Genomic DNA, 13,244 nt, shown 5'->3' with positions numbered 1-13,244 from the left:
CCATGTACAACTTTTTAGAGGTCAGTAGCCTGTGATACCCCTGTTCATTCATTCTTACAGGTTTTAGTCATGCCTATGAGGTACAGCTGTATGACACAGATCTGGTCATATGAATGTGTTTTACATCCACATCCAAATAGTGCCTATTTACCAAGTGAGAATCAATTTAGGGATTAGTAACCTTTATTGACTGACTTTGGCTGGCATAAGGTTATTATTTCATAATAGTGGCTGAAAAACAAACAAAAATCAGCAGCAGGTTAAAACTACTGGACTGGAACAGGGAGGGATGGTGATTCATCAGAACTTCATGGAAAAGCTGGCCTGGTGATACACACTGGACTGACTTTGCAGTCCAGTAGCAGTCTACACAGTGTGAGACAGCAAACACAAACACAGAGCACTTAAAGGTAAAGTCATCTTTTATTGTAGAGCTATGAAATGACTGCAAAGCAGGACTTCAGCACAGACTTCCTCACACCATGAGGTTTACAATGAACTGCTCCTAAATACAATCAGCATTCAGTGTGTGCTGGTGGATACTTACTACTGTGTGTTTATCTGCACATGCAATGTAAATGTGTTCTTGACGTGTGTATGTGTGTGTGTGTGTGTGTGTGTGTGTGTGTGTGTGTGTGAGAGAGAGAGAGATGATTGAAACACAGCCCCACTGTTTCTCTCCGCTTCTTTACCCCTTTCCTTTCCTCTTTCTCTGCTTTTCTCTCAACTGTCATCCTTTTCTTGTTCCTCTGTCCTCTTTCCTTCTCTTTTTATTCCACGTCCCCTCCCTCTTCCTCATCATCAGCACATGCCGTGAACTCCTTCTCAGGTAACAGGCCATATTCATTGAGAAACCCTTCCACATCCGTTGCAAAGAACTCTTCATGGAAGTGTTTGGTGACAGACAGGAAGTTACCCAGTAACTCTCCAGCTTTGTACACCAGCAGAGCAGGAAGAACCTGAAAGGATATTAACAGGAATCAAGATTTACTTGCAGGCTGTGACACTGGTGTTGATATAGTCAGTACTCAGCATCTTCTAACAATATTTTGTATTTTTTTTCCAATAACAATGAGATTAAATCAATGCTATTACAATTTCTGTAATACAACTACAACTGCCAACCATATGATTTGTTGTTTTTCAGCGTACTTAAAATTTAGCTATAGTTAATACATCTGTTAAGCTTTGCATTCTGGCATAACAGTTGATTTACCGCTTGATATTGATAATAATCTTGGGGTCCTTGATTTCACTCAGAGTTTTGCTGAATAAAATGATAATTGGCATTGGAAGATTTATCAGATGCAGCCGCAATACAGATAATTAATGGTGATGTAATGGTGGGAAACAAACACTTTGGCTGAATTTTTAATGTTTACCGCTGAACCTTCTGAAAAAGTCTTAAATATACATTTAATGGTTAGCTACAAACTCTGCTATTATCACTTATACTTCTAATACTACAGCCCAATGTCACAATGGGTGTTACATTGATTGAATTAATTAATCTAGTCTAATATTAATAATATACCTCCATCATTTTCTTTTCATAGTTTACTCACGTCAGCAGAGAAGCGCTCAGCGGCGCCTGTCGCCACAGCATCAATACGGCAAAATTTAACACTGGAGTACTCCGAAGCCAGACAGTCCAGACAGGAGTTCAGCTGTTCACAGCCTGACAGAGGTCAAATTATGCAGACATGTACTATTAGCAAACACCACTGTAGAACCACCCTCAGGAAAACAAAGATATTTCTGGAGTACATGTTGGAGCATGTTAGCTGATCAATGCTGTGGTTGTAACTCGAGTCAATGAGCAAAGACTTAAACGACAAAATTTAAAAAAACGCTAACCTTTGATACCATGCTGGTAGATGTGGACTACCACGAGGGTCAACCGATGTTCCTTCTCTATGACTTGCAGGAAGTCTTCTCCACTCTCAAGCTCACACACTGCTTCAAACGTAGGACCGAAGCTCAGGCGCTCGTGCATTTCCTGCATACACTGTTTTCTGTAGCGTTTCAGGCAACGTTCATCCTCTTCTTGGATCAGTTCATACTCCTGGACACTCATCTGAAGAGGAAGACGTACATTTTACTGCCTCATTTTTATATAACATTTGATTTTTTTTTTCTTTCTTTTGTATATTTCTGTCCAAAGCAATGTACAAATGAGGTACAATCAAGCCACAGCTCACTGTTGTTGTGTGTACCGTACGTACTTGATGATTTTGATTCTCTTCTTATGTCTCTACATACTGTTTTGATTTTGTTAGCACACGTCAGTGCAATTGTGGTCAAATCATCCCCTCATTGACAATAAAATCTGCCAATGGTATGTTTTTCTGTGTGTGAGGATCTGTGAGTATCGCCACCCACCCACCTTTCTGTTGAGTCTCTCCTTGTCATCTTCTCGTGGACTGGACATTTGTCTGAGCAACTCTCTTTTGCTATGAGGGATAGTCTGATCCACACTGTCCAACTTAAACCTTCGCCAGTCATTAATTACACCTTTTGGACCTGCAGACAAAAAGAAATGCACACAAAAACATTACTGTACTTCATTAAGACATATTTAAATATAACGTACAGTTGAAACCACTTTGAAGTTAGTTTTCATAAAGACACAACATTGTAGTACATCTGATTGACTGAAGTTACACTATACTGAGTGAGACTCCCATTTTAGCAATTCCTGTCTGTTACATGTATTTGACTTGTGCGTCTGACCTGTATGATTGGCAGGCAACTCCTCTTCTTCCTGGGTCGAGGCAGACATCTTGATGGCAGTCTGCAAACAAAACACACAAACTGGATGACCTGACGGGTCCATACAAAGAGCAGGTGAGGTGTGCTAACTCACTGCCTTCACTGTAGAGGTTTGGAGAAACAAAGACTCATTAAAAACAAGCTACAGTATATTGGCACAAACCACGGGAGCCAAATAAATTTCCAAGTAAACATGTTTTTTGCATGAATCATTTCAAGCACCTCAGAGTCTGACTGAAGTTTAACACAGAAAGTAGCTGTCTGGAGCAGTCATTGTGGTTAACTGTGTGAGGATATATCTGGAAGTGGCGATTGCAAAGTTGGTATGACCTGACAGACACAATAGCCACATTAGAAACTTTTGTAGGACTTCATCACTTTTTTGCTTGATCTTAATCTCCTCTGCACCTGTACTTCAGGTGTGCAGTTGAATTTTATACATTTTGCTATCGCAACTGATAGACGCATCATTTATGTTCACACTGGCGTAAGTGTGTAAAACAGAAGTCAAGGTGGGCTGAGAACAAATCCTGTTGTCTGATGTTTTCGGTGTTGATAATATACTCCAATAAACTTCATTGTGAGTTTGATACTGAGCTACCATGATTTCACATGACGCTGTCTACATATTCCATATTTTAAGGACAAACACACCTCCAGGCAACAAAATGCACCCAGTAATGCACCTGGCAGAGCACTGTTTTTGGAGTGAAGTGAAAAAAATGCTGTTTTAGTGTGAATATAGCCTTAACAGCAATTTTCAACACTTTGACACAATCAAAGCTAACTATCTGCAATATGCTGTGTGTGTACATGGGCATGGGTCCACACAGTTGGACACACTGTTGTCACAACCACTTACTGTGTGCCAGGCTGATGCTTACTTATCGGATTATGCTGAGATTAGGGGTCTGACATGCCTAGGACATCTGATTATGTATGTGCGTGTGTGTGATATGACATAATTTGCGAGGTAAGCCTGCCATTCTGTTTACATTATTGTAACCTAAACAATTTCTATCCTATTGTTTTGATCCTGAAATTTTAAGATGAGCCTCTGCTGACAGACTCAATTTTTAGAGAGAAAGGGACAGAATGTTAATTTTTTATTTTACAATCAATCAATACCAATATAATCACTGATTAAATAGATTATATAGCTACTGAATATAATTCTAAACTGCCAAATTGCCATATTTGGATTCATTCGCACAGACTTCACTTTTTCTTTTGTCAGAGTAACCAAACTGTGTTATGAATGCTTCAATTAAATTATAAATAAGCCGGAAGCAATAGTGGTATTGCAGTGAGGTGCCAAGTATGCAGCAGTGCTCTGAGTATAAAGGAATACACTCTTGAGAAAACTACTTGTTCCATGGACAGACCAGTACAGGACACATTGAAAGCTATTATGCTGATACAGCTGAGCTGTCAATGACAACAGGGTCCCAATTAAGACTACGTCAGTCATAGAACTGATAATGCCAATCAGTCTGAGGCAGCTAATTCCATCATGTTATCAAAGTAAAACGTTTCTTGCATGGTTAGGTTAAATTACCTCAAATGCAATTCAGACAGTAAACTTTAACCTTCAGGTGCAATGGTTTTAAGCCATGGCATAAAATGACCTCAATTTCATCTGAGTAAATGCACACTATTAATGTGTTTATATTGAGTGTGTATACAGTTTACACACTAAAATATATGCACATGAACAAATGCTTAGACTAAAGCAATGATTATGTAAGCATATAAAAATGGATGTAAGCATATCCAGTATATGATCATGTGCTGCATAGGAGTGAACACAGAGTTTTGGGCAATCAGACAATATTGTAATACTGCAACAATAAATACAGACAGAAAATAAGTGAACATGAATTTCTTTCAAAAGAAGGGACAACAGCTGTTGAAAAGTGACATATATTAACACAACCTCTTACAGAAGAATTTTAGTGCAGAGAAAACTATATCTGTAGCTCCAGAATTCACCTCTTAGTGAAGGCAAAAAATAGCAACAGAAATACAGATGATAGAATACTAGACATACTGTACAAATGTCCACATGTACCAAAAGACCCAGAAATACTTACCTTTGTCTTGAATGAGAACTGGTGTCTGACAATTTCTCAGTTTGTTTTTTTCTTTCCAACCTTTGTCTGTTGTATCTGTTTGTAATCCTCTGTCAATCTACGCATTCACTGAGTAGCACCTCAACATACAGAGAACTGACAGGAGAGAGGAGAACACACGTTTAGAATAGGGTGGGGAGAGAGATGAGGGAATAAGCTTTATCTTCACTGTCATCTCCCATCATTACAGTCACTGTAATATGATATAGTCTAATAAGATTAGGTATCATACCAGGCTTAGTGTTATGGATTGATAACAGTAAAGTAGAGAAAGCAATATCTTTTCTTTCAAATCTGCAATAAAAAAAAAATATTGTGGAATTGTAACTGTAATTGGTGTAACTTTTGAGGGGTAACTACTTAAAAGGAAATGAGTGAAATAAATATTCAGCTACCATGTTTACAATTTGGCATCTTACCTAACATTTCTTCAGCCACCTTCCCCAAATTTTCATGTATAATGAATATGTGACAAGGGCAGACTGCAGCGTGTCATTCGGTCTGCAGAGAAGGTGATTGGCTGCAATCTACCATCTCTTCAGGACCTGTACGCCTCCAGGACCCTGAGGCGTGCAGAAAAGATTGTGGCTGATCCCTCTCACCCCGGACACAAACTCTTTGAGCCACTCCCCTCTGGCAGGAGGCTGCGGTCCATCAGGACCAAAACCTCACGCCACAAGAACAGTTTTTTCCCGTCTGCTGTCAGCCTTACCAACAAGGCCCGGAACCCCCCCTGACACTCTTCACATTCCACCTCGGACTCATTCTGTCACATTGACTGATATAAATATAACTCTATGCGTTACATTAACGCTCAACTGGGACTTCTTTCTGAAAAACAGTACTGTGTTTCTAACAATAACAGACTTGTGTATATATATTTAAATTGTTATTTTTTATGCTCTTATTTTAGTAGAGGTGTCATATTTTAGTAGATGTGTCATGCACCAATTTCACCAGAAAAAATTCCTCGTATGTGTAAAAGCATTCTTGGCAATAAAGCTTTTTCTGATTCTGATTCTGATGTGGACATTTCAATAATCCTTTTTTAACATTTCCAAGTCCTAGCCAAATGTTAACATTTCCAAGTCCTAGCCAAATGTTAACATTTCCAAGTCCTAGCCAACCACAGCTCCAATACCATCAAGTTTGTTGACGATATGACCACCACCTGACATGTTGGTACTAGGACAACAACCTGGCTCTTCTTCCTCCACAAGCTGAGGAGGCTCAACATGGATTCCAGGATACCCCGCAGCTTCCACAGGGTTCATAATTGAGATCCTGACTTGCTTCATCACAACCTAGTATGGCAGTTGCACCGCCCGGAACCACCCAAGCCACATTCTGCCTGCTCCCGTCGATACTGCAGCAGTAAGTCCCGCTCCCCGATCCTGCTCACACAGTGGACCATGTTGGGTCTGCCACCAGATAGCGCTCCACACCTGCCAGTCTCACCTCATCCATGGACAAGCCACCCCCATCATCTCTGTTTATCACTCCTGCAGTTGGAGCCTTACAACCTGTTCCATTCAGTGCCATCTCCAGTGACTTCTGCTTCACCACAGCTACCTGTTACTGTCTTTGTGCCTCCCCCCATGCAAGCATCAGGTCATATAATAAATTTTTCAGCTCAACTGCAGCCAGCTTGTTAAACAACTTAGATCAAAACTTATAAACAAAAATTTACAAAGGAAGCTGTACAATCGTACTCGGCAATAAAGCTTTTTCTGATTCTGATTTCCATAAATAGGTCAGGAGTGTAAAATCAGTAGTTGCATTGGCCGGGAATCGAACCCGGGCCTCCCGCGTGGCAGGCGAGAATTCTACCACTGAACCACCAATGCTTACACTTCCTACGCGGAACGCAGGCGTTTTCCAACGTACACTCAATAGCCTGAACGATTGTTTTTTTTCCAAAAGAAGACAAATTCAACAATATTGAACGTACTTCAAAAGTAAACACAAAAAATTCAAGTAAAAAAACAAACAAACAAACAAAATCAGGCAAGCAACGTTCTTCTGAAGCGCTCCCGGTGGAATAAGGTGTGCGACGAGCAAAACAAAACCACATCGCAGTCGTGTCTCGTTGAATCTTGGCAAAGGAATTAAAAAAAACAAAACAAAAACACAACATCTCCCCGTCGGGGAATCGAACCCCGGTCTCCCGCGTGACAGGCGGGGATACTCACCACTATACTAACGAGGAGCGAGAAATGCCAGGACCAGCACTCTTTATAGCACCCAGAGCACATGTTGGTTTTAGTGGAGAAACACAAATGTGGGTTTGGAGAAAAATTATAACATGGGTGTGTTTTAGCCTATGCTTAGGACAAAGGATTATCTCTGTTTTTTATGTTTGTTGGGGAAATAATAAAGGATCTCCCCGTCGGGGAATCGAACCCCGGTCTCCCGCGTGACAGGCGGGGATACTTACCACTATACTAACGAGGAGTGAGTGTTTCGTAGATCAACAGTCTTTATGAATCTACATTGATGGAATACCTCGCACATGAAATTCTTTAGTCAGAGACTGAACAACTGCTACACGGTTAGTTTGGACATGTACAAAATCTCTTGCATTGGCCGGGAATCGAACCCGGGCCTCCCGCGTGGCAGGCGAGAATTCTACCACTGAACCACCAATGCATGTACACATGGACAATTTGTGGCCATGTGTCTGATGTGGTAGTTTCTCAGCTCTTTCATTTCAACAATTGGTGTTGATGGGTGATAATGGTTGGGTTGTTGACCCACCCACCCATCATGTGCGACACAATAGGGTCATGTGAGTCCTGGTGTGAATGGTTGTTGTGCTGTCTGGGGAGAGATCTCAGGACTGCATCGTAGGTGGCTGATAAATGGTGTCTTAGTCCACCTCCTCTGTTCAGTGATGGTCTTTCCAGTCCCTTGTCCTTGAGATGTAGGTGGACTGCTGAGTCGGTTAGGGTTAGGACCAGTTGGGAATGACTCCAGGGTCAAAATTAGGACACAGGAAGTGGATGCTTTCACGGAAAACATGGACAGTAACATCATGTTCAGTCAGGAGCCTGGCCTTTTTGGATTGCACAGTGCACACTGAAGAGGACAGGAGTCCTAACATTGAAGTATACAGAAAACCCATGCACACCAATCAATATTTGCTCTTTGACTCTCACCACCCTCTGGAGCACAAGCTGGTGGTAATCAGAACCCTTCAACACCAAGCTCAGAATGTGCCCACAAGGACAGAAGGCAAGGATAAGGAGCAAAGACACATCAGGGTAGCACTTGGGAATGTGTGGCTACCCAAACTGGGCCTCCATCGAGACCACAAAAAGACACAGAACAGAGAGAGAAGAAAGGGACCATAAACGGAACAACATTGTCATCCCCTGCAGGGCTGTACGCTTACTTTTTTAGGTGATAGCACTGGTGTTAGCAAGTTAAAAATTTTAGTAGCACAAAGAAAAATTAAGTAGCACACACAGTTGGACAATTAGTTAACATGTTTATTGACTAAATTAATTTGATACTGATACGAAATTCTAATAATGTTGAACAACAATTACACTGATTTGTTAACCTTTATTTTTTTCTCCACCTGAACACAACAGGATGAATTTAAAAAATTTTAAACATGAAAAATCAACAGTGTTATATTTTCAATGCGCATCAGTGAACTGTCTATGCTGGTCTGAATTAGATGTGGCTCTTATACTCGAGATATAAATTTGTAGTACCGTGTTTAGAAACGTTGTCACGTTTAAATATGGTACTCCCTGTAATGTATGGCGTATTCCCTGCCATCCCTGCCAGCCATTTTTATCAAGTAGAATAATACAGCACAATCACATAGTTTCAGCAGACTTTTTGCTATTTATGTCAAAGGGGGGAAAAAATCAACTGTGCAACGAGTGGCTTTACATCAAGTCAGCCCAGTCACTTTATTTTTGGCATCTTGAGATTTTAAAGAAGTAGGTTAGGACACTTTTCAGTCGTAATATATGTTCATTTTCATTACAACTATACACAACATATTTACTGCACGGTAACTAACAAGTGAGATGGACTCACCATGCATAAACTGCGCACAAACTGATCATGTCAGAGTCACTTTCCTTGCCTTCTTGGCCACAAACTCGGCAATAAGATATTTATAATCCAGTTTGGATGCAATGTCCTTTTCAGCTGATAGCAGGGCAAGCCCACACAGTCTGTCCTGTGACATGGAGGTGCGCAAAGAGTTTTTAATTTGGTTCAACTTTGAAAAGCCTCGCTCGCCCAATGCCGCCGTTAGTGGAAAAGTCAAAAGGATCATGAGCACAACCTCACAGTTAGGGAAAGTTCCTTCAATCCCTTTGAGGTATCGAGGATTATCTCTCGAAGTATCCTCAACTCCGCGAAGAGGTCCGGTGCATCCTGAGATTCGGACGTGCTCAGACGTGCTATAGTGAGGCCTAATGACATAGCGGCGCGAGGCCCTGTGCGGTCGTACAGTTCGCACAGTCCATGCGACGGCTCGGGCCAGGTGAAATCTTTTAACCACTGAAGATTTAATCGATTTATTTTTGTATCTCAGGAGACAGGCCGGTCCGATGAAGAAGCGACGAGTGACGAAGATTCAGCGTCAGGCTCCGTAAATGCTGTAGTAGTACTATTTTCCGCCAAACGGCGTCTTTTATCCTTGTTGTCGTGACCTACCGAGGTAGAAACTACAGAAAAATACCTCTTCATTTTGCTTGAGTCTTCTTGTTATTCTTAATTGTTGCGGTTGGTTTGTCACAAAAATGATACAAAAGTCGCGGTTTCCCAGCACAGATCAGCGAGGTTGGGACCGTTTACCCGGAAATGTAGTTCTTTTGTATTCGGATTGCGAAGGACAGTACACACGTAGAACTACAACTCCCATGAAGCATTCCTCCAACAACTGACGAATAGGACAAGAGACAGTAATGTAGCCTAGTTTTCCTCACTATTTTTCAGACATAATACCAGCGCAACACCTTCGCACTTGTGCTATTGGATGCATATTTCTCTCCGCACAGAATGATTTTTAGTAGCAAATGCGACGGAAATTGTCGCACCTGTATAGCCCTGCCCTACACTGCAGGAGTACCTGAACAATTCAGAAGGATTTTCAACAGGACCATGATGTACATATTTTGGCCAGGGAAGACCGATGGGTTGAAAGAGGAGTGAAAGAAGCCATCCATGTCAAAATGGGAAAGACCATCACTGAACAGAGGAGGTGGGCTAAGACACCACTTATCAGCCATCTATGATGCAGTCCTGAGATCTCTCCCCAGACAGCACAACTTCACACCAGGACTCGAATGACCCCATTGTGTCACATGATGAACCATTATCACCCATCAACACCTATTGTGCCAGCCACACAATGACTCATGTGACTCTAACAACTCGCATCAGAATCAGAATTAGAAAAAGCTTTATTGCCAAGTATGAATTTACACATACAAGGAATTTGTTGTGGTGCAGTTGGTGTATGACAGATCTATTAAAAATAAGAGCACAAAATATAACAATATATATACACAAGTCTGTTTTTTGTTTGTTTGTTTTTTCCGGAAACAGTCTGTTTTGTCAGATGACCTCGGCCCTGAGGACATCGCTAAGGTTGAAAATTTGAGATCAGAGGATTGCATATGAACGTGTAAGTAATTGTCTGTTTCTAACCACAAACACTTATCATTGCATCTAATGTAATAGCTGTTCAGCTGTGTATGAGCCTCAGTAAACATATTTTTTACACTTTATCTTGTGACTTCAAGGAGCAAATTCAATGACTGGACTTACACCAGGCATGTCACATTTTGGAACAAAGTTTGTCATGGGACCCCATCTCATATTTGATGTCCTCAGCCAGCTGGTACCTGCTGCTCCTCCACCAGTTCCTCCTGTTCATCTCCAGTCCTCATGGCATAGGGGGTTTATTCCTTGGAGGGTGCAGCTGCTTTTACACTGTAAATAGTCTGAGGGCTGTGTAATTCATTATTCTTCATTATTATTTTTATTTATTACTACATAAAGTTTGTTTTGTAAAGTGATTTGTGTGACGTGTCGACAGGAAGAGCCAGAGTACAAAATGTTTACGGAACAGAAAATCACCTTTATAGGGAAAAACTCCTTCAAAGTAAAACGAACTAAAAATCACCGTAGCAGGAAAAGTGACAAAGGAGCTACAAAACACAAAACTACCACAAAGGCGAAAACTCTCTCGAGCAGGAGAAGAACTCAAAGTGTCCAGGAGCAAACTCACTACAGAACAATTAGAAAAACGATGAACGCTAAATAACGCTGAGAGAGGCAGGAGACCGTCTAGGAGAGCAAGGCTAGTAAGGCTAGAGCATAGAAAACAGTCTGGCGCAGGAGTCAATCTGGAGGTGGCTTAAGCCAGCTGATTGCTGACGAGGAGCAGGTGAGGCTCGCTCCTGAGGAGATCGGCCCCCCGCCTCTCACTCACGTGCTGCCTGCTGGCAGAGAGGGAGGAAAGAAAACAATATCAGAGGGAGAACAAAAACTGACCCCTGACAATTTGTATCTTATTGCATAAATGTACAAATATAGAACCTTACACTATTTATTGAAATACCCTTTGTACTACTTAAAAAAGAAAAATATAACCTTCATTTGAAGGAATAAGAATCACTGGGTCAATACTAGGCATGAAATGTCTCAAAAGCAATTACCAAGCTTATTAAAAACAAATAGTACCATTTTGGAAAAATTGTCCAGCTTTATTTTACATAGTAATAAAACAAACTTGTATACAGTAATAATGCACAGGTGTGTAGTTGTCAACATAAATTTCTATTTCTGGGATAGCAATCTTCATTCATCAAACTGGGTAAGCCTCATGTCTGTGGCGATGTCTGACCTGTGGAAAGAGCATAAAGAACTGGATGTGTGATCAGAGTTTGATTTTTAAATTATTACACTTGTTTCAAAGGGACTGGAAAGACCATCACTGAACAGAGGAGGTGGATTAGACACCACGATGCCACCTATGCCACCTATGAGGCAGTCCTGAGATCTGTCCCCAGGCAGCACAACAACCATTCACACCAGGACTCACATGACCCTATTGTGTCACATGATGGGTGGGTGGGTCAACGACCCAACCATTATCACCCATCAACACCAATTGTTTAAAAGAAGGGAAGTGGGGGTTGTGGGGTGGGGGTGAGTAGAGTGGTGGAGGAAAGTGTTCTTTTCAAAGCAGCTGTAGAAGGTATTGAGGTTGTCAGCAAGGCGTAAACTGTTGGCTGAGTGGGGAGCATCAGGCTTTTAGTTGGTGATCTATCTGAGCCCTTTCCATACAAATGCAGAGTCATTAGCTGTGATTTGTTGTTGTTTCTCAGCACACAACCGTTTAACATTCCTAACTGCCCGGCTAAACCTGGTCTACACAAGGTATTGTTATCTGCCTGAATTGAGAATCATTACTATTGATAACTAATGTACCTTGTTTCCAAAACTTGAATGGCAGGTTCCTCAGCCTCACTGACACCAAGACCCTCCCCAGCAAAGTCATCATTTCTGCAGAAAATCAAATAATAGATTTTAGACCAGATGCTTTTTCCCCCCGAAAATCAAAACTAATAGAAATCAAGCAGGGGTAATTACCTGTCAAGTCGAAACTTGGCCAACTTGAAATCGGTTTTAAACCCTTTCAGGTCACGTAGCTCCTTCCACCTATGAAAAGCTACTCTGATATTCACCCTTGATATTTCACCCGGCTCGGTCGTGTTCTTTCTTTTATGCTTGTTTGTCTTCCCTGGTCATGTTCCTTTTTGTTGTCTTGGCCGTATATGCTGTTGTTGGCAACAGCGGTATGAGCAGTTTCTCCTTTGCGGGTGGCTGTTACTCCGCCATAGCTTTCATTAGCCTCCTGATGCCGCTCACAGAGCTGTTCGACTGAGCGGCAGCTGGCAGCATGAGCGTAGGGAGCGGTTTGCAGTGTGTGTGAGAGTAGTGAGTGACAGATGTCAGATAGTCCCTCAGACACTCTTCTGGGTCTGATTGGTTGTTCTGTGTCGGGTGCGGTGGATTCTTGCAAATCACAGTAGGTGATTCCTATAGAAAAAAAAGGAAAGGAAAAAGACTCCCGTCCCTGGGTGGGCTCGAACCACCAACCTTTCGGTTAACAGCCGAACGCGCTAACCGATTGCGCCACAGAGACATCTGCATTTCCAGGGAAAACATCTGTGTCCTTGTATAAGACCAATCCACGACATACATTCATTCACATACGTTCGGAGAACACTGCTGTCACGTTCTTTTCCTAGTATTTTCCCTATCATAATAATGGGATCCTCAACAACGACATACATTCAT

At 41.6% G+C, this 13,244-nt stretch overlaps 1 protein-coding gene and 5 non-coding genes across 6 annotated transcripts; all 6 read right to left on the bottom strand.

Annotated features, from left to right (window-relative positions):
* Nucleotides 1–619: 619 nt before the first annotated feature.
* pdca (phosducin a) lies at nt 620–5,040 on the bottom strand. The gene is made up of 6 exons (XM_076744083.1): nt 4,866–5,040; nt 2,734–2,794; nt 2,387–2,523; nt 1,858–2,077; nt 1,566–1,678; nt 620–959 (listed from the first exon to the last, which is right to left on the bottom strand). Exons 2-6 carry the CDS (start codon nt 2,780–2,782, stop codon nt 771–773), a joined length of 708 nt encoding a protein of 235 aa, XP_076600198.1. The 5' UTR covers nt 2,783–2,794; nt 4,866–5,040; the 3' UTR covers nt 620–770.
* Nucleotides 5,041–6,680: 1,640 nt separating this feature from the next.
* Nucleotides 6,681–6,751, bottom strand: trnag-gcc (transfer RNA glycine (anticodon GCC)). Its single transcript has one exon. It is a non-coding gene; the product is annotated as a tRNA-Gly (tRNA).
* A 290-nt stretch (nt 6,752–7,041) lies between these two features.
* On the bottom strand, nt 7,042–7,113 carry trnad-guc (transfer RNA aspartic acid (anticodon GUC)). Its single transcript has one exon. It is a non-coding gene; the product is annotated as a tRNA-Asp (tRNA).
* A 173-nt stretch (nt 7,114–7,286) lies between these two features.
* Nucleotides 7,287–7,358, bottom strand: trnad-guc (transfer RNA aspartic acid (anticodon GUC)). Its single transcript has one exon. It is a non-coding gene; the product is annotated as a tRNA-Asp (tRNA).
* Nucleotides 7,359–7,482: 124 nt separating this feature from the next.
* Nucleotides 7,483–7,553, bottom strand: trnag-gcc (transfer RNA glycine (anticodon GCC)). The gene has a single exon. It is a non-coding gene; the product is annotated as a tRNA-Gly (tRNA).
* Nucleotides 7,554–13,015: 5,462 nt separating this feature from the next.
* Nucleotides 13,016–13,089, bottom strand: trnan-guu (transfer RNA asparagine (anticodon GUU)). The gene has a single exon. It is a non-coding gene; the product is annotated as a tRNA-Asn (tRNA).
* Between the last annotated feature and the right edge of the window lie 155 nt (nt 13,090–13,244).

This window comes from Chaetodon auriga, chromosome 12 (assembly GCF_051107435.1).
Source record: "Chaetodon auriga isolate fChaAug3 chromosome 12, fChaAug3.hap1, whole genome shotgun sequence".
Lineage (NCBI taxonomy): Eukaryota > Metazoa > Chordata > Actinopteri > Chaetodontiformes > Chaetodontidae > Chaetodon > Chaetodon auriga.
The sequence above is the reverse complement of the archived record's forward strand: the minus strand, read 5'-3'. Positions and strand labels throughout refer to the sequence as shown.